This window comes from Dermacentor albipictus, chromosome 8, assembly GCF_038994185.2.
Source record: "Dermacentor albipictus isolate Rhodes 1998 colony chromosome 8, USDA_Dalb.pri_finalv2, whole genome shotgun sequence".
NCBI lineage: Eukaryota > Metazoa > Arthropoda > Arachnida > Ixodida > Ixodidae > Dermacentor > Dermacentor albipictus.
The window spans coordinates 101012280-101032731 of record NC_091828.1 but is presented as its reverse complement, the minus strand read 5'-3'; the positions used below and the strand labels follow the sequence as shown (position 1 = coordinate 101032731).

General features: G+C 47.9%; 3 protein-coding genes across 7 annotated transcripts in view; 1 reads left to right on the top strand and 2 right to left on the bottom strand.

Annotated features, from left to right (window-relative positions):
* Positions 1-1908: 1908 nt before the first annotated feature.
* LOC135913764 (small ribosomal subunit protein uS2-like) lies at positions 1909-11362 on the bottom strand. Of its 4 annotated transcripts, none has more exons than XM_065446405.1 (7): positions 11209-11362; positions 9313-9477; positions 8509-8708; positions 7008-7301; positions 6179-6301; positions 3950-4141; positions 1909-2493 (listed from the first exon to the last, which is right to left on the bottom strand). In XM_065446405.1, the coding sequence occupies exons 1-6, from the start codon at positions 11210-11212 to the stop codon at positions 3950-3952; spliced, it is 978 nt and encodes a 325-aa protein (XP_065302477.1). In that variant the 5' UTR covers positions 11213-11362; the 3' UTR covers positions 1909-2493. The 4 variants fall into 4 exon arrangements, with proteins under 4 accessions (XP_065302477.1, XP_065302478.1, XP_065302476.1 ...); XM_065446406.2 differs by lacking the exon at positions 11209-11362 and adding an exon at positions 10700-10845; XM_065446404.1 differs by lacking the exon at positions 11209-11362 and adding an exon at positions 10603-10739.
* Positions 11363-12986: 1624 nt separating this feature from the next.
* LOC135913765 (small ribosomal subunit protein uS2-like) lies at positions 12987-19331 on the bottom strand. The gene is made up of 6 exons (XM_065446408.2): positions 19186-19331; positions 18614-18778; positions 17863-18062; positions 16302-16595; positions 15642-15764; positions 12987-13238 (listed from the first exon to the last, which is right to left on the bottom strand). The coding sequence occupies exons 2-6, from the start codon at positions 18744-18746 to the stop codon at positions 13041-13043; spliced, it is 948 nt and encodes a 315-aa protein (XP_065302480.1). The 5' UTR covers positions 18747-18778; positions 19186-19331; the 3' UTR covers positions 12987-13040.
* A 156-nt stretch (positions 19332-19487) lies between these two features.
* Positions 19488-20452, top strand: part of Ntan1 (N-terminal amidohydrolase 1) — a 28001-nt gene continuing 27036 nt past the window's right edge. The window contains exon 1 of one of the 2 annotated variants that reach the window (XM_065446410.2): positions 19488-19661. The gene's annotated coding sequence lies outside the window, so the exon portion shown is untranslated. The remainder of the gene's footprint in view (positions 19662-20452) is intronic. The other variant, XM_065446409.2, reaches the window with a different exon arrangement.

Here is a 20452-nt window from a genome sequence, read left to right as displayed (position 1 = left end):
TGGCCATGCTGCCTTGCACGTGCCTTCAGTACAAGGCTTTTCCTGTCATGGCTGCGTGGCTCTGAAACATGTAGTACATTAGTACAGCTGCAAATGTAGAGAGAAAAACAATGGCTGCCCCGATTGCAATTTGTACGAAAGTGACAGCAGCATGGAGTAGTCCAGTTTTCCAGTCCGACGCGCGGGTCTGGAGGTGATGCAGAGCCCAGCAGTTATGTTTCTTACACAACAGGCAACACTGTGGGAGGTGTGCAAATACTAGTGTAGTCATCAAAATACCACATTGCACGTTTCACAGTGCAGTTCTTATTTTGTGACCCCTTCTTAAATATTTTGTATACTATTACAACTTGTGCACGTAAAGTTAAGTCAAACCTCTTATTTGTGCACCGTTGCGTGTTCGGTAGTAGGCAACATACTGCATTTTGGTCAATAGCACTGTGGTTACCGAAACGCGACACTCCACTTGCTCGGTGATAGAGGTTCAGATTTGCAACACCTCCCATGTAATAATTACGGCATATTTTGAAACAAAACTACAGGACACAATATATAGAATCGCATGATGCATACCTATATTTTTCTATCACGAGTTTTTTTTTCGGGGAGGTGGGGGGGGGGGGGGGGTTGTCCGTGAAAGTGCTCCGTGAGAAGTGCCTCTTCAACTTTCATAGCCTTACCTGCTATGCGTGAAACAGAATATAATCAATGCAATTTCCTCGTCCTCTTTCTCGGAGACAGTTTCAAAGTTTGCTAGATACCGTACATACTCGCTTAAAACCTGCAACCCCACACTGTAGGGCAAATTTTTAACGCGACAGCGTTAAGGAGCTCGTGTCGCAGAAAAGCCGGTGTCGTCGGCGTCGGTGGCGTTGGCCGTGAGCGATAAATCCCAGCAGGCACTTCATGAATAAAAAACAACTTGCAAGATGGGCTGGGTGGGAATCGAACCAGGGTCTCCAGAGTGTGAGACAGAGACACTACCACTGAGCCACGAGTACGATGCTTCAAAGCGGTACAAAAGTGCCTCTAGTGAATGCGGTGTTGCCTTAGAAACGAGCTGTTTCTAAGGCTCAGGCGTGCGTCGCTTGCTCAGGCGCACATTTCGTTGCCGCGCCGAACGCTGCGTTGCTCGACGCTCACCGCGTCCGATGCGGGGCGCGTAGTCGCTGCGCCGTAGCCAATTGTCTTACACCCCTTGGCGGGTCGACGGGAACGCTGTCGCGTTTCACTCTTGAAGGCGAAGCTTAAGCGTCCTCCAATTTTTTTCTTTAGAGAGGTTTAAGCATCATGGGCATTCTTGGGTGCATCGCCACCAGGATTGCTGCACTGGAATGCCGTTGCCATCTCGGGGGCCACACCCACATGCCAATAAAATTTTTGCAAGCTGCTATCGGAAGTGCTGGTTAATGTCCTGCCGATGACGGCATCGTCACCCTATCCAGCCAAATCGTAGCAACACAGATTAGATCCGGCGTGCTTCAACATCGACTGTGTTGAGGCGCGTTCAGAGGTTTATCTGCATCATGCTTTCGGAATCGCTGCAAGGGTGCGTATGGATTTGGAACACGTGGTGCATTGTTTTTGTTTGAGACTGCCGTCAAGAGCGTCAAGGTGCGGGATGACCAGCTTGAGGAGGGCTCTGATGAGGCGAGCTCATCAAACGACAAGGGCAACTAAATCATATTCAGCCAATAGTTGTTGCATCATTCTGCATAGCACTCTGGGTCCTGTCGGAGGCTTCCGTTAGTAGCCGTGAGCCTGCCTTATACAAGGCCAGCACCCCATAAAAAATTCCGATAGCAAAAGTGCAGGCCTTACGCGATGAAATACGGTATGTCACGTAATCGTCAACGAGTGTCAGCGATGTCGAAGAGACTCGTAAAGAAAGTGACAAAAACACCGGGGTATCTCAATGAAAACAGTTCATTTGTCAATGAATAAATAGTTTGTACCCTGCATGATATGTGTGAAAGGACAGTTGGACATGCGTCCTGTCTTTGTTTTAATAACACGTTTCCAACTTTGGCAGCAAGTGTGTTGCGAAAGGAGCTTAAGATTGGAGGGGTCTCTCACTTTCATGCACCCGTTTCAGGACAAACTGGTCCAAAACATTCCTGGTACAAGAGCTTCGCAGTTCACCGGGTAGTACGCACAAATCTGCGCACAACGCTTCCCGCTTTTGGGACAACAGTAACTCTACACAAAAATAATTATATAAAAAAAATGACTCAGATGAACACATGCTCACGCTTTAGGGGCAACGGGACCTCTACACAAAAACAATTTAAAAGAAAATGACTTAGATGAACACGTGATGAGCACGAGAGGAGAGTGAATGCAAGAATCTTCTCGAAAAGTGCGAGCTCTCCTGGACGACGCTTTCTTTTGGTAACAGATTGTGTGACTAGCATGATGCAATATTTAAAAAAAAGCACCATTGTGCGGCAAAATTTGGTTCAGCTTCCAACTTGTTCCCGCTGAGGTCATGACCTGCAATTAGGGAAAAAAAAAAGATAAAAAAAGTGAATTAACAATCATTGAACAGGCAAAACGACATTCAGGCATTGTAAGCTGACCACTGTTCCACAAATATAATACATCCCCTTCAGCTGTCGATCAAAAATGTCTATTGAAGATCGAGTTCCGAGAGAGTTGTACCTTCAGCATCAATAAAGAGATGCAGCAGTGCAAGCTATGGGGAACCTTGAATTTTTCAGCGAGTTTTGCATTATCTACAAATATAACTCCACAACACCTACACTGCTAAAAGTATTCGAGGTGCGGGAACATCATTCCTTTTCAAGCATAACTGTGCGTGAAATGTGCAGCCATGCCAGAGATCACGCCAGTAGATATCGGTGCTGTAAGAAGCAGAAGAGAACAACCCGCATGCTGGCAAACTGTTACCATAGCAAATTCACATCTCGCTGATTTTCTCAGACTTCCTTGGCACATATGAGCAATTTTTGGGGGAACACTTCTTATCCGAACTGTCTTTGGAAAGCTTTGCATTAAATGCCCCCGCCCCTGCTCTGCATAATCTCTTCATTCACCACGTGGCAAAGGTAGCTTAACTCTGCGCCAAAAGAACTGAAAGATATGCCACACAAGATTTGCAAAAGGGTGTAGTAGTGGCTGAAACAGAAGTACGCGCAAACATCTTTGCAAAGGCATGTGATGAGACCACATTCAAAGCGAGTGCCAAACTAAGTTTAGCGAATGAGTGCACTTGCTTATGCTGGATATTAGGCCTACGGAAGCTGTACACGAATATTTGAGGAACGGTGGCCGCTGAGAACGACTAAGCCTGTTGTAGCCAGTGGCATTTGGCATAGGCGCTTACTCATTGCCAAGTCTCTTCAACCCCATTTTCCTTAAAGTCTGGCACCTAGCCACTGTACTGGTGCCGAATGCAGCTCTATCATTTCAGCTCCATGACAGCATAGATGATTTTGGAACAAACAGCATGGCAAGGACCGAGCTATGTAAGACACCACAAGCACTGTGCTGTTTTTACAACAAAGCTGTTTATGGCTAGGTTCTGGTGGATCTCGTCTCCGTGGACATCGGCCAACAATTTTTCACACGTGAGCCGATCCCGAAGATAGTGCAATGCCAGGCCGACCCGTGGCAGAGGTGAAGCTGGCGTTAAGCACTCGTCATACGCGGGCCGATCCCAAAGATAGTACCACCCACGACGGAAGTGCAGTTCGCCATCGGGGGGGGCCATATTTACAGCTTCACTGGCCATCCTTCATCACAGAGTGGCAGGGCGCTGAATTTTATCTCTCACCTTTTTTTTTTTTCATGCTGTTATTTCAGTCATGAATCCATACTAAGCTGCTTGCTTCATCATAGTGAAAGCACTGGATGCACTTGTGCAAATCCCAAACCCCGGGGAAGGTGCAAATAAAGCTTCGCCTCAAGGCGATGCACTGTTCCTCACTCAGTTCCAGTTGGTGTCGTTGCCAGCCCCCCACTCGGCGCCAGTCCCACTGGCCGGAGCAGGTGGCGCAGCAGACCAGTCTTCAATTGCAGCTGCCGACCAGTCTTCGGTTACCACGGGTGGCGGAGGCACGACCACGGGTGTTGCCGTCACGGTGGCTGGGAAGGTTGGAACGTCGGCAGCGGCAGACCACTGGACCATGGGGAGACAAATGGAGCCTTACGAGAGCGCAGCAAGCAATCAACCAATAGGCCACAAAACGCTTTTTAGTGTCCCCGCTGCATAATAGACAGTTTTAGTTTAGCGTACGCAACTATAGCGTATGCTATACGCTATAATATAGCGTGCGCTAAGCAGCACACGTTTTATACAATTTTAGTTGGCCAACAATATCTTTGGATTTTTGAGGCCATATGCCGTCGTTGCGGCTATTTCGCGCCTGTAGCGATAGGTGGCGCTGACATCTCGAACGTTTCTTTCATTAGGCTTCGACTCGTTCGAAACGAGAAGCGATCTCCAAAACACCACGAAGTTATCCATAATACTCTGTCGTCGAAGCGGCCTGAGACTAAGCGAAAGCCGTTTACACAGTCATTTGCTACGAACGAAGCGCATTTTACAAAAGCAACGCCAAATTCAATTCGAAGCGGGCGGCTGGGACCGCCGCCATGTTTCCGCAAACCACGAAAAAAAAGCTAACGCTAACTCGTTTGCGTTGCGTACGCCCGCTATACCCGCTATTTCGTTTAGCGTTCAGCGCATGCGCAGTGACGACCCGCTATTTTTTAGCGTACGCTATACTAAAACTGTCTAATGTCACATCGCAGTGATTGTGCAGGACACATACGCTACCACGAGCGGGAGCCAAGAACCTAGCTCTCTTTATTGAGCAAACTTATGCCCAGAAAAGCAAGAACCACTAAAATCACAACGGTAGGGAGGGGGGGAGAGCACAGTCTGAACCTGCAAGTCGAATCCATTCGCTTTACGTGTACAGTGTAATCTTGATAAACGGAAATCGTTTAAACGGAACTGCCTCTTGAACGGAACAGCATCCTCATGGTTGGTGGGTTTTGTATTAGTGCAATTGGATTCAGCTTCGTCTCTCAGTAAATGGAACTCCCGATAAACAGAACCAATTTCCCTGATCCCTTGAGGTTCTGTTTAAAGAGAGTCCAGTGTAAGTCCCACCGTACATTCCAGAGTAACCACTAATGCTCAAGATACTTAAATAGGCGGGTGAGTGGTAACGGTAGCCAGTGACGCATCGAACCTTTGCTCTTGGCTCGGGTTTGTCGGAAAACAAAGCGGTCGACTGGAGTAACAAATTTTGTTCAAAATATCGATTGCACACATAGTATTGGAGTTCGAATTCGCGAGAATTTTTTTTCCATTGAAGCACATATGACTTTGCCACGACAAACAGAGCAGTCCGGATTACCAGTTCACTCGAATTACAACATTTCGAATTATCGAGATTTGACTAGTTCTTATCGCAACAAAAACAAAAGGCTAAACATCACAGCCGGCACCACTCGCCATGACCACTTGTAGTGAGCGCTCTTTTGTTGGTTAATATTTGTAGAGGAAAGAATTGTGAATGCAAAGATAAGAACAACACGTATGACAGTAGTAAGGATGACTACTGTTCACTTGTTTCATTTCTGCATCAGTAGCCTAATGGAAAATGGATGCGCACATACTCGATGCGACGCACATGCCATTGGGTCAAAACGTTACTCTACCCTGGCACGACGGATGCCTGCGCAAAATTATGGCTGGATGGTTAGAGCGTCGGGCCGACTCGCTAGAAGACCAATGCTCGATCCCACCAGTGAACATTTACAGGCGCCAACAAAAGTGGTACACTCCACGCAGCAGGAGCCGGAGCAACGGCAAACTGTATTCTGTGATCTGTGATCTGTGATCGAGAAGCCAATAGGTGCCCTTTATTTCTGTAGGCATGTCGATCCCAGATGCCGCCTGTAGATGGCGTCGCAATGCAGTGTGTCGCTGCTCCGGCTCCCGCTGCATGGAGTGTACCACTTGTGTCAGTGCGTGTACATCTTTTCGTTTTCTGTGTGTAGAACCTATTCGGCAAGACTGTAGCAACAGCAGCCACGGTCAGTGAAGTCCTTGTGGGCTTGCAAAGAATGTTTCAATTGAAGAGGAAGAAACCCCGCATTGTATAGGGGGAAATGCTTAGAATCACAAAGGGGAGCCACCCACATCTGCGACATCAGGCTGCGCTCCGGTGATGTCTCCTCCGCCCCACTGCTCGGTCGGGTACTCGACCGTCTCCTTGAGGCCGCGCTCGGGCAAAGCTTGCTGGGCCTGCTCTTCTTTCTCGGCCTGGAGAGAGACAACGCCAGACGTTGCAGGGGCCATCAGAGAAGCAGGTAATAACAAAGTGCGCACGGTGCTGACAAGCTTGCACTGCACACAGTGTAATAAAGCTGCACCCACTAAACTACACTGCACCAGCCCTCTGTACTCTCATGCTCCGGAACAAGATTCCCGAGAGGAGTTCACCTCCAGCTAATGTCATAGAAGTGAGGGAACTTGGTCGACTGATGCATCAATAGCAATGGACAGCGGCATATTTGTCACTGTATTCTTAGGTTGTTACCAACCATGGGCAACCAACACTGAAACTTTGCATGCCAACAGCAACGCCATAACACACAGCCTAGCAGTCAGAAGGAAACAGTCTTTTTTGTAGGACATGCTGCGGTCTCACCGCTCATGTTGAGCCATGCATGTCCAGCGTCTGACCTGACTGGGCACTGGCGCGCTAGAATGTAGAGTAGCACACATGCTGCTCGGAATGTGCATGCCCTTGGACAGACCACAGCTGCAGTTTGTCTGGCGGCACTTAGCATTAAAAAAAATTTTTTTTTAATACCCCACAACGAAATTGCCGGCCATTCATTAATAAAGTTTCTTCTCTCTCTTTTAATACCCTTGGGAACATCTCGACAGTAGAGAGGCTGGGAGACCTGGCCAAACCAACTTGCCTCAACGAACACACACAAAGCACCTGTGAACAAACACTTGCCTCCTCAGGATCGCGGTAGAAGAACAGGTCAACCATGATCTCCCAGGGGATGTCGCGCAGGATGGATCCGCGCATGCGGAGCACCTCTCGCGTCAGCATCCACCAGAGCAGTCCGATGGAGTGCTGGCTCTTGTTGTTGCATGGGATGGCGATGTCCACGTAGCGCAGGCTGGCATCCGTGTTGCAGAAGGCTATCACCGGCAGGTTGACGTACGACGCCTCCGTGACGGGCTGGTGGTCCGCCCGCGGGTCGCACACGACCAGCAGCCGCGGCTCGCGGAATGCAGCTTGGATCTGTGTGCACCAGGAAGAGGTTTTGGCGATCAGACTTTGGAAAACATGTGCCAGTAACTTGCCATAGCATGACTGCAGCACACATCACGACAACTTGAAGTGAACACAATGCGGTGCCGATATCTAATGGCACTTTCTGGTGAGAGTACATGGCACAGCTAGTAAACGGCTCTTAACTAGCTTGCACCAGTCCATGCGGCAACACAGAGGCCAGTGCCATCTCTGAAGAGAGGACGTCTGGAGCCGTTGCCAAGTATTGCTGTTCACAGTGGAAAGCACCTATGTACACTGCTGCTTGGTGGCATGGGAATTGAAGAAACATGTCTATCAAATGCGAATAGCATTATAAGTGCTTATGCCCATTACAAATGACCACTTTTGACTCAACTAGTGCACTGTCAGACACTTGGAATGAATGTTTGTCCATCAGACAGTTCACTCACAAGATCCTGTCAGCCAACACAACTTCGCTAACCCTGCATTGTGTCACTTCAAGCACATCATTACCAGTGTTACCTGAAGCAAAAGCAGTGTGAAGTCTATCTGGAATGCAGCGGGGACCTCAGGGCACGTCAATCACAGTGGACAACCATCGCGAACTAGAGCGGCCTACCGATTATGAACTCTGCAAAAGCTGTATTCAACAATGGAGCAAATTGTGATTTGAGCTTGTGGATTGCTCTATCACGGGGTCATACATCACCCATTCCTGCAGAGCTCATTCGGTCACTGTGAAGCTTTTCACAATACAGCTCAAAGCCAAATCACCATTGGAATTTTCAGCAGGAAATACCAAGACATTAATGGCAAAGTGTCTGGCAGTAACCATCTTCAATCCACACCACTTTACTCATTAAATTAAAACGTGCGTAACGAACAAGTAGCTCGGGCCGTTAGCTCCATAGTTGCGAGATGAAGCGCGCACAGTGTTCCAGTAGGTTTGCACCACTGTCCATTCATGTAGGAGTCAAAGTAGGATTAGGTTGTATGCGTCGTCTGCTGTCTTCCGCTTCCGTGTGAATGACGGCGTTGCTGGCTGCGAAGTGGTTCAATGTATGTCATATGTCACGTGATTGGCTTGTCCATGATGAAGTCCACTGCGTGAATCCAGCTGAACCAGCACTGCAAACTACCTTTGCTACTGCAACGCGGGAAACAAAGCCACCAAAGGCTCTCCCCTAAGGTCGCCACCCGGAGTTGGACATACCTGGTTAGTGAAGGTTCCAGGCGTGAAGCGGCCAGCAATGGGCGTGGCACCTGTGAAGCTCGCAAACTTGAGCACCGCCCGCTGTCCATATGGACGCGACGAGATGGCGCACACCTCGGCAGGATTCTCAATGGCCACGATGGCGCGGGCAGCCAGTAGCAATTTCTCCCAAGTCTTCTTTATGTTTATTAGATGTATGCCTGAAAATGCCACATGACCATGCGCAACTGCAACGACATGACACTTCGGCTATATTGGTAATAAACAAGCACCATCTGCTAATAAAGCAATCTTGGCAATCACTACAGGGCTGGTGATTGCCTCATTTCTATTGACTAATAATGGTGCTCCTCTTGACACCTTTGCAAGAGCCCTTCTCCCACCAAGCTTCACTCTCGTGTGACGCAACCCTCAGCATGGTTTTATTTCATGTTTATTTTCTCCCAACAAAAGTTTACTTTTAGTACTCAAAACATTGTTGGACCATATAGCCGTCAAAGCCAGTGCCAGGCCCATGGAACAAAACGCACATTTCAATTACACCTTGGCTACAGGAATAAGAATTGTGATAATCACATCATAATTATTCCACAATAAGTGTCGTAGGACATCGCCGGAGATAAGCTGGCAATGGTTGAACTAAAGCGGGCCCCATTTTCACCGTACTATTGCTGCGTCAAAACAGTGGCAATGTGCATCCTTACTGCAATGTTGTGCATCCTTACTATGGTCACTGCGATAAGAAAGCCTTATAGTAGCCTGTCGAAGGCACCATAGCTTCGATTGAAAGCGACAGCACCTCACCGTCGGAACGTCGTTTGAAGCAGTACTCCTTCATTTGGAAATCTAGGTTCGTAGTGCCAAGATGAGTCTTGGCCGCCAGGAATCGCCTCACATCGTCCTCCTTGAGGGACAGCACACTGGTACCTCCAGACATTGTGCCAAATGGCGGGCAGCAGTGACGACACGCTGAAATGCAAGAAGTCATGCCATGCTACTCAGCATAGAGACACGCACGGCTCCCGAATATATGCGCAAACGCAATCGTCACACCACTCTATATCAATCGCCTTTGCCCGCTGTTCCTAATGAATATCCTGGAGTGCCAAGGCCCTGACAAAAAAATGCCCTTCCCTAATCAACGGCTAAGTACAACGCTTGGCGTTACTACATAAGGGTCAAACCACTTTCAAGCGTCAGTACGGCCGCACGTGGACACAAATGTAGCAGCTATCAAAGGCAAAAACCCTGCACTGCGTCGCGAAGAGACTGACAACTGTGAAGTTCCAAACGATCCCAGGTGGCGGACATACGAAATGCCCAGGCGATACACATTAAATATAACTTCCCGATTAACGATACCGCCGAGAGTGAGGTACTCGGCAATAAACACCTCGAGACAATGAAGCCACTCAACACCCACGCGCGACGCTGCAATGTGTGGAAGTCGCTTACGGTTATCGCTGCTTTCGCTTTCTCAATTTCACTATGCGAAGCTCGTGTACAGAAGGCCGAGTTAATTCAGTTAGATATATTTACCGTCTTTGTCTCTCGTTAAGCGATAAGGTTGATGGCTCAGGAGCGGCGAGCTACAAGGACAAGGTAGTTCCACAAGACGCCACAGCAACCACGCGCGCGCGTTCGAACACTCAAGTCACCACGACGCACTTCGTTTAATGTCACTTTTAGAAGCGTTCGGACGCTACGTGCTTTTGACAGCTTAAAACCGAAGGGGCCGCTGGGGATACTTGTAGGCCGTAAACGACAAACGTTACGAGGTCTCTATGCAGAAGACGCCGTCGATAGAAGATCGTTCTCATTTGCACGGCGCGAGCTCCGACGACTTGCATGTCACGTAACGAGTTCTGCTGGTCCAACGAGCCAGGCGGCTTCTCAACGACGATCGCTCAGACAACTACGTCAATTATCGTTTCGCAAGTGAATGTGGAAAAAGGCAGAACGTGAACAGGTAAATGAGCAACAAAACACAAGTACGTCGCCTGCGTCTTGTTTACAAGCGTAGAACGCCGGCAAGCTGTCAAAAGTTCCATCGCGATATATTAATCTCGGTATACAGCGCGCACACACACTTACTGGGTACAAGCTGATTATTTCTGGCGTAACGAAGACCCATTCGCACGCCGGCGAGACACACAGCTGTATTAATTATAGAAATTCTCCGGACACTTACGAGACACTTCAACTTGGGACAGGATCACGACGATCACGTTGATGTAAAAATCGCTAGCGCTCTGGCGCCGTCTGGTAAGAAGTTACCAACCCACCAACAAAGCCAAAGACTTCTACACTGCAGCCATTGGCCTGCCGCGGCTTATATTCGCATTGCAATTTCTTACGGATCGTCAAAAATTCTTTTAGAGCCTGCATGCAGTTAGGATGGATAGTTGGGCGCGTTGGTTAAGCATGATTTCTGAAGTGAAGGCGCTAAAATGACGGTGGACAAAGAAGAAACACACACACACACACAGGGCGCCCTATGTGTGTGTTTCTTCTTTGCCCTCCGTCATTCTAGCGCCTTCACTTCAGAAATACTGCATGCAGATGGCAGATGAAGCCTGCATACGATGTACTAAAAAGAAGCACGACTATCCTAGGCGCATGTAGCGTTAAACTTTAACCGAGCAACAGGTGTCCTCTACCCTAAAGCAAAAAATATCTAGGGACCATGCGCGTGCTTACCCATCACAAAATACTGTGAATGCGAACCAATATCACGATAGACCGAGCAAAATAAAACGTGAGCACATTACTCGTGAAGCGATGTAAGTCATGAATTGTCTTGCTGACAACTAAATAAGCAGGTGTGGTACCGCAGGTTGCGCAAAGGAACCAATCGCAACGGAGCCCGATCGAAAGTGCGCCGTGCGTCACCCGAATGTGCTTCCACTGACTGATTTAATTTTCTGCAACTGCGTGTTTTACCAGCTTTCACGGCAGGATTCTCACAATTTACGAGCACAAAACACGGATTTGCAGAAAAACGAGCCCTATTTGTATACGTACATACAATATGGCATTATGTAATGTGGCAAGATTCGATGCTCCCTAATGCGAAATTTGAGCGCAGCTCTATACGTGTTTTCATTTCCCGATATACTGTCTGGCGCGGACACTCTTGTCTCGTGCAGAATGTTGCAAACGGAGCGTAGTGTGGGTGCGATTCACAGCAGCCGCCGCCGCAGGCGGGCCTCCTAGAGAACATGCGCTACTCTGGCGCCATCTCGTAGTTATCGTCGCTACACTACGCTTTTCTTCTCATACTTTCGCCACACCCTCCTCCCGCTCTAAAAGCAGCAGGATGATTTAGTAGTACTCACGAAGAGGTCGTAATACAACCAAGAGAAACTAGTTATATTGAAAACCATGCCACCGCAATGGAATGTGCCAACTTGTTTCGATCTCTCGACAATTTCTGGTGCAGCATATGAAACTCATTCCAAGTGTTTACATACATTCACACGTTATAGGAAATCATATGGTGGCTAACATTCTGGTCAACTGTGCATACCTGAACATGACAACCCAACACAACTTTCCACCAGCCAATTCTGGTCAACTGTGCAGTGTGCTTCAGCTAAGTGCAAAAATTTGGAACGAACCTTAACTAGGCCCTGAACATCTTTTTCATCAGGGTCGGTATTTTGTAGCGATGCCTTTTCCCATTCTATGCTTTTCGCGCTTGACCAGTGGTCAGAGCGACGGTCTGCCCACATTATCAACGGGATCAGGCGGCCCTGTGTGGTCAATGATAAGAATAGCATAGAATAAGGCATCGCTACAAAATAGCAGCCCAGCAGCTGATGGATTGGCTGCCCCGCACCTAACTGACGTGTTGCAATTGTGCACTGCTGTTATAGCTTCCCACGTAACAAGTCGCTTAATTAATGGTGAGACTTCATGCACAGAACTTAATAGATTCAGTTAGATATACATATTGCAAGAAATTGAAGATCACATTGCCAATTTTAACACTGGCATTTAATTTGTATTAGAAGCATAAAATATTTACATCTCCTTGGGCAGCTTTAGCAAAGAGCTTGCACATTAATAACCCAGGGCTCTCAAGTACACAATAATTTCTCATCACATGCAATACCCTCAGCCCCCACTGCCCCCTCAAGAAAAATAACTTTGCCAGAGTTATTTTTTAAAATGCACACAGTTGCACAGCGACATTTTGCAGCAAAGTGCCAACGTAGTAGCAAGCTCCAGACACAACGTAAGCGAAGCCAATAGCATTAAAGAGTGAACTGAAACGTGATCAGTAGTGCCGAACATTGAATAAAAAAGTTTATTGTGTGGCCAAAGTACGCATTATTTGTTGGTGGTTTTAGCCAGTCACATGTCAAAATGGTAAAAAATGCATTCTATTGTTCTAAAATGAAAAAGTGCAGGCTTTACACAATTTAAGTACAGTAGTGGTGCATAATGAAGAAGAAAGAAAGTGCCAACGCAACTGTACAACCACATGGGAATCTTTATTGCCCCCGTGATGACAGCAGAGGAACAACTTAGGCCCAGTTGGTGTCAGTCCCGGCACCCCATTCGGTAGTGGTGGTCGTGCCCGGTGTTGCTGCAGCCGGTGGTGCAGACCAGTCCTCAACTGCTGGGGCAGCGGACCAGTCCTCTGTCGGAGCTGGCACACCCAAGGCAGCGGGTGCTGGCGCAGCCGCGGCGGCGAAGGGAGTCGCTTCGGGAGGCGCGGACCACTGCAGAGAACACCCACACAGGCACCAGAGTCAAGCTTAATTAAACAAGCCTACATTTGAGGCGCACGAAACAAGTGCTGCAAGGTTTCCGAAATGGCATTTTAATAGTCCACGTTGACTTAATTAGTATCCCATTAAGAAATAGCAGCAGCCCATGCACAGTTGGCCACACAGTCTCAAATTATCTGTATGTAGCAGCCTTTGTGATCTACACAGTGATCCATTAAATACAGTGAGCCGTGCTCATACAGGACCAGATAAAGACACATTTCCTGTGTTTCTAATTTACAAGCTTTTCAGTCGAGCCAAAGTGCCGTTGATAAAGGCATTGTTATTAAATAACGTAAATAGGCCTCTTGCTGGCAAACAGGCTCGACAGGACTTTGTATTCTGACACAATAATTGGAGCTAGTTTTTCTTGAGTACAGTCCACGCTCGTTATAACGAACCCGTGTACAATAGACTTTCGGATATAACGAACCATATGTCAACCTTAGTTTGGTCTGACAATTTTATCAATGCAACAAAGTTCGCTTTTAACAGACCACGCTACAATGGACTACTGGCTACAGCGGACGAAATTACCATCAATTTTTGTCAAAATTGGGCATATAAGACGGACTTTTGCTGTGTCGATATGGACTGGCAACTGACTTGTGATGGTCAGCATGCAGTCTTATGCGCACAAGGGGGGGGGGGAAAGACGTAGGTGGGGTTCTACTCCGGCGGCTGCTATTAGCAGAGCGATCTACGATGTGGACAAAGTGTGCCCAATGCCGATAGCTTCGTTGTGTGCTGTGCTTTTTTACGTTTAGTTCGCGTTAAAGCAAATGACAGCAAGAAGGTCAATTCGCTCGCTGCCGCAGCCACCCTTACCTTGCTTAATTTGCTATCGCAATTGATGCTTTGCCTTTCAGGCAAAACTGCGACTGTTTGTTTTTTATTTTGCACATTCGTCACTCACTCTTTGCAATAAGGTTGTTAGACATCGCAATGAAAGTTTTGGAAGTGAGGCGTCGGATTATCAGGGTCTGCTTAACGAGTTGACTGTATTTGTATCCAGTTAAATGTTTTGGCTGCTCGAACACTCCTATATGTGACGTCCAGTCATGGACAATTGAATACTAAGAAGAATGCATTTCTTTTTCACTTCTGCCTTCGCCAACACATGCAGTACCAGCATGATTTTGTCTTGCACACTTGGTGCTAGGCCTCGATTATCTCTGGCGACTGACTGGACATGAAGTGGCACGAGATCACGATCTCAAATATTGCTTGTGAAAGGTGGTTAAGTTTGCAGTTTCTTGTTTGCGTCTTGCTTGTCCACGACTGTACATGCATATTACAACTAGAGCAAATGGATGGGAAGACAGCTGCTGCCATAGTTCAACTGACAGTGTTGCACACATCATACCGGGGTTGTGTGATCGGCTTCCACCGGAGCAGCATGTTGTCTTCCGGCCACACTTTCACTTCCATATTTCATTTTAGGAAGAATATCACATTTGTTGTAAATCTGGTGACATGATGCGGCCCTGTTCCATTACTGTCGTTGCAATAGCACACCAGATAACCAAAAGCACTTACTTCTCACCTCAAAGCTGCTCATCTATACGGACCATCTAGTATTAAACAATACTAAATGCAGGCATCATATAACGTCAACGAGCCTTTTATTACCATGCTGACTTCACATACTTTATATTTCATGTTGTTTAGAAATCAGATAATATACCGAGTTCAATATCTGAAAATAGCCTTTTGGAACTTGGCTGGAAATTGAACTCAAATAGCGAGGTAAAAAGAAAATGAAGGTGGCTGAAAAGGAAACTTGCTGCAAGCGGGAGACGAACCCGCACTTTCTTTGTTACGCATGTGCTGCTCTGTCGAAAGACCCTCTTCCCGATTTGCAACAGCACTTCCCTGCATTGCACATTGACTCAATTAATCAGCTAATGACAGCGCCGGTTATCTTCTATACGAAGACCAAGTGCTAGCCGCACACATGCTGGGGCTTGTCTCTTGTGCACCGTTTCATCACGAGCCACACCTACGCTTTCCCATGTCAGAACACAAGGAAACTGTGCTTGTATGCGCCATTTGGCAGGGGGTACTACGGCGCCCTTATTTGGGCAAACTGCCTTGCAGGAAAGCCAGCTCCACAATTATGAAGGTGCCTATTGAGCTGCTGCAGCGGCGGTCTTCGGGCGCCCCGGCCTCTTCTTGGGGGGTTCGCGCACTAGGTCAAGCCACAGGAATAGTGTTAGCCACAGCCCTGGCGGTCACGGCGGCAGATGCGGCGGCAGAAACACTTTGCAACAGCAGGTGTCATGTAATAAATGAACTTAGGACCAGGTGAGTGGTTCATATGGGAGGAGGAAAAAGGGGGAGAGAGTCACTCACGTCGGTGACCTCGGCAGGGGCTGCAGTCACGTCGCCACCGCCCCACTGCTCGGTCGAGTACTCGGCGGTCTCCTTGACAGCCCGCTCGGGTACAACTTGCTGGGCCTGCTCCTCCTTTTCGGTCTGCAACGACAACGGCGCAGGTGAGAACTACTCTCGGCCACAGGCACACAAGTTGGAACACTTCAGAGCAGACATCACAGATTCTTTTGCATCCACTATGGAGTACTCCACTGTACAATCGGATGTAGCAAATCATGCCTTGCCTAGAACTGCACGTCACAAGCACTAACAATGCAAAATAAGCCATTCATACCAAACTAAGCACTGCATACACACTGAGCTTGAACCTCAAACTTAATTGAACACTGACAATTCGAACGGATGCTTGGGCCTCTCCAATGTTGTATGCATTTGCCTAGCCTAAATGACAGAAACAGTCTTGAACTTTTTTTTTGTCTAGTTGCAAATGGTATAACTGTAAGGCGGGTGTTAGCAGCACCTGAGTGTATTCTGTTTATTGATCATTTTGCGCCTTAACATTGTTCAACTTTGTATTTCTTTACGTTTCCCATCCTGCTTGGGCCTAAACATGAGGCTGCAGTACTTGTAAATAAATGGTGCACAGTGAGGTGCGTCCAACGAAAAAGCCACACTCACCTCTTCAGGATCACGGTAGAAGAACAGGTCAACCATGATCTCCCAGGGGATGTCGCGCAGGATGGATCCACGCATGCGGAGCACCTCCCGGGTCAGCATCCACCAGAGCAGTCCGATGGAGTGCTGGCTCTTGTTGTTGCACGGGATGGCGATGTCCACGTAGCGCAGGGTGGCATCCGTGTTGCAGAAGGCGATCACTGGCAGGTTGACGTACGAGGCCTCCGTGACGGGCTGGTGGTCCGCCCGCGGGTCGCACACGACGAGCAACCGCGGCTCGCGGAATGCAGCTTGGATCTGCACATGATCCGGAAGATGTGCTCAGAGTTCTTCCACACAACATAAACACGCAAGACAACATTTAGAGTGCCGGCGAAGCATTCGGGCTAGTGTGTAAATGAGTGGACCAGGAGGCCTGCGCAGGCCCAGAATGCCCTGTACTGACGACCACAGGTCAGTAAACTCTAGAGACGAATTACTCTGGCTCACACCACCTAGTTAGTGAGCAAATCTAACTGTCTGATTTCGAGCATGAGTGAGCCCTAATTTACATATGTATTTTGTGAGTGATTTCAGCTGTTTGCTGAGAGGGGAAGAAAGTAGAGGCAAACTTCTGAAACTTCTAATCAATTTAGAGGTCAGTATTTGCCTGCTTCACAATACAATTAGTGTATCTTTACTAATAAAAATCAACCATGCTGGAGATAATGCTGTCAAAAGCCATAGAGTCTTCACCTATTTTGTCCCCCCCCCCACCCACTTTTTACTAAACTCGTGGCAAGGGTGGCTGTTTTTGGGATTGTAGAAGGATACTTTACAAATACATATAAAATAACTTTTCTTTTTAGTGTTTCTTGCAGAACATGCTGCTCTGGTGAAAAGAGCCCGAAAGGCATTACCACCCAAGCCAGTGATACATAAGTTGTTTTTTGACTGATTTGGTCAAAGTGTATTCAGTTCCGCTCACATCTATTTCAACAGTATCATCATATACAATGGCGAGCAATGCCTTCGGAATTAAAGTATGCTCTATAATGAGTGAGACACTATACACAGTTCTATGAAAATGCCAGTACATGTACTGATGGCAAACTACAGCGACTTTTTCGGCTTTGACCTCATTTACTGTGACAGCAATGAGTCTCTCAACACCCGACAACATCCCACAACCTCGTGCGAGTTTCCACAATTGTATACGAGAACAAAGCAGGACGACACGAAGACACCTAAGTGACAACTATGACAGCTGCATGGTGGTGATGATGGCTGTCGCGGTAGAATTTGCTTGCGGTATGTACAATTCATGCAAAATAAACAATCCATGAATTGTGGTATATCAACATATGCTGCAGTATGACAGAATAGACAAGCAGTTTAGAAAACCCTGTTTAGAGCTCCTTGACTGCTGCGTTCTTTAAGATATGGGTGCCTCCAGCAGCAAGAAAATGTCTATGGTATGGGCCCACACTGCGCAATACAGAGCAAAGCTATCCCCACAATCCAAGCAAGCTTCAAATAAGCACTCCGCTGGTTCACTGCCTTTAACGAGTCTCTCTCTACCTACCTGGTTAGTGAAGGTTCCGGGCGTGAAGCGGCCAGCAATCGGAGTTGCTCCAGTGAAGCTGGCAAACTTGAGCACGGCCCGCTGTCCGTACGGGCGCGACGAGATGGCGCACACCTCGGCTGGGTTCTCGATGGCCACAATGGCGCGGGCAGCCAGCAGCAGCTTCTCCCACGTCTTCTTGAGGTTGATCAGGTGGATGCCTGCGCAGATAGCGGCCAAACGCAACAAGCGTGAAAGTTATTTGCAACAGTCTTTATTTCTATGCGATGTAAAACACGTGTGCTTTCCTTTGGTCGGAACGTCTTCTGTGGGTTGACTAGGCAGTTGCCTGAAAGGAATCGCGCAACAGAGGGCACCGAATATGCAGTGAGCGTTTTAATGAAGTAATCATACAAGATTTTTAGCTCACACACACATTCTCCTAGTGCAACTATTGGTAGCTCCAAAGACAGGTTAGAATAACTACTACGTCGACTTCTGCCAACTTCAACAGCAGACGACGGGCACAATTATAATGCTCATGCATCCACGAAGTGAGCCATCCCGCCCGGCGATCTTGCGTAGCTAAGCGCCTCCCGTAAGTAAAGTCATTGGATAACGACGACGTGCCCCAACTACAGCGGCAGCAAATCGCACCAACAGCTTGCGACCAGACGTGCACGAAAACGTCCAATTCGACATCCGCGTCTCCGACCGCGTTAACCACAGTCCTCTATTAGCGTTAGGAGTCTGCGCTGCTACATGCACTCACCATCGGGCCGGCGCTTGAAGCAGTATTCCTTCATCTGGAAGTCCAAGTTGTTAGTTCCCAGGTGGGTTTTTGCAGTCAGCATACGTCTGACGTCATCCTCCTTCAATGCCAAAACGCTGCTGCCTCCCGACATCGTGGTAGGTACCAATAAGCAACGGCGGTCTCCTACAGTGCGGGGGAAAAAAATGACACGTGCGGGACGATTGAAGGAGTTAGGCCTAAAGCACCCGGCCAAACACGTGGACTTCTAACAGGAGATAGGACACTAATATTCGCATGACCTCGTTAGCGCTTCTACTTCGTCGTGCGAAACTTACGAGATCGCAGGCGGCGGATCGGACTGAGAACGCTACGTCAAAATAGAATCTTGACGACGACAAATCATGCTAGCACAAAGTTCACGCCGGCGCAAATGCCGACAAGAACGACACAATTTGTTTTTACTATCAGCATATAGCGCGCACGCGCTATTATTAGATAGCAGATACATTGATCTAAGTTTATAGCTGCCCTACAAGATGAAATTATGTGTCAAAACAAACGAAAATTTGCAAAACAGTGGGACTACGTACTGAACAGATGCCACTTGGGAGGCGATTGCGCGTGAAAGGACTCCAGCGGAAGTGGAAAGCCGACTTCTCGCTTTTTCGGTCGAGTCCTAATACCTACCACGATACCGTTGTTTGCGTGGCGAATTTGGTCCCAGATAAATGCAAGAACAAGTCCTGCATCTTTTAATCTATTATTTCTATTTTTTCTCAAATCATCTTTATCAACTTTTTAAATTTTTATAACTTTTAAGTTTATAAAAAGCACACAACAAGTATAGGTATTAGTGTCAGCCTTACAAGAGAGAGTGAGGGATCCAACAGCACCAACAGGTTGAAGGGGGGTGGGGGAGAGAACCGGAAGTGGGTTCAGACAGCGTGGTGTATGTCAATCTCGCTGGTTGCGAACTTCGGTGGGAATTTGTTTACATCGAGCTGCGAGGACTTCGACGAGACTCTGCACATTCCGAGTAATGAAGACAGCGTAATACAAGCAACAGGTGCGTAGTTCAACTTCTGACAACTTAGGTCCCTCGTTCTTTTCGATCCAAGTATCGGAAGCGTCACCCAAGCCGAGAGTCTCGAGGGACGCTTGACACGATCCCGTGGAGGCGTGACCGCCGTGGTCGCGGCGTCGTGATCCAAGCAATCTCGGTCTGTTATCACTCTTGTCTATGCCGCTTCATTCAAGCGTGCTTTTATTCGATGCTCGTTCTTTTCGATCGTCGTGTTTTGGACCCCGCAGTCTGTTGCGCTGTGTACGTCATAGGGGGGTCGAGCTGCTGAACGAAAGAAACCATCTCGTCCCGAGTCAACTGGCGCATCTTCGCTTCTCTTGAAATCGGGCGCTGGCACATCATCTGATGGATCAGCGGCTGAATTTGAAACGTCGTTTCGATTGCGCTGCCAGCTTCGACAGTTTTCCGTCTTGCCGAAGAGTTGCGCGGCTTTACTGTGTTGAAAGCGGGCACTGGCTGTCTCATCCCGCCGCCTCCTTTCTTTTAACCGTCGGCCAAAACAAAGAACCGTATCGGCCGCGCGTCCGTCCTGCCTAGGCCTAATTAAGGTGCTTAATTATCGCTGAGCGCGACGTGACAGCAGCATCGCGCTTCGGTATCCGTATCAAGAACCACTTCGAATCCCGGAGACACAGAAATATTGAATAAACTATCGTTCTTTTTGACAGAGCTTTTCTCAGTTCCGTTACCTCGGAACTTCCTTTGCCAGCAAGTGGCGACTGTCTTGGTGGGTTGAGTGTTTCGACTGCGACTCATCTACAAATTATACCGTG

Excerpts from the sequence above, each read along its gene's own strand:
- LOC135913764 (XM_065446404.1), bottom strand. The coding sequence starts at position 10,642 with ATGGGTCTTCGTTACGCCAGAAATAATCAGCTTGTACCCA. Across the intron at positions 8,709-9,312 it reads CTTCAAACGACGTTCCGACG|GCATACATCTAATAAACATA; the intron begins GTGAGGTGCTGT and ends TGGCATTTTCAG. Across the intron at positions 4,142-6,178 it reads CGCAGCCTGATGTCGCAGAT|TGGTCTGCCGCTGCCGACGT; the intron begins GTGGGTGGCTCC and ends CCCATGGTCCAG.
- LOC135913765 (XM_065446408.2), bottom strand. The coding sequence starts at position 18,746 with ATGTCGGGAGGCAGCAGCGTTTTGGCATTGAAGGAGGATGACGTCAGA. Across the intron at positions 16,596-17,862 it reads CCGGAACCTTCACTAACCAG|ATCCAAGCTGCATTCCGCGA; the intron begins GTAGGTAGAGAG and ends GATCATGTGCAG. Across the intron at positions 15,765-16,301 it reads TCTACCGTGATCCTGAAGAG|ACCGAAAAGGAGGAGCAGGC; the intron begins GTGAGTGTGGCT and ends TTGTCGTTGCAG.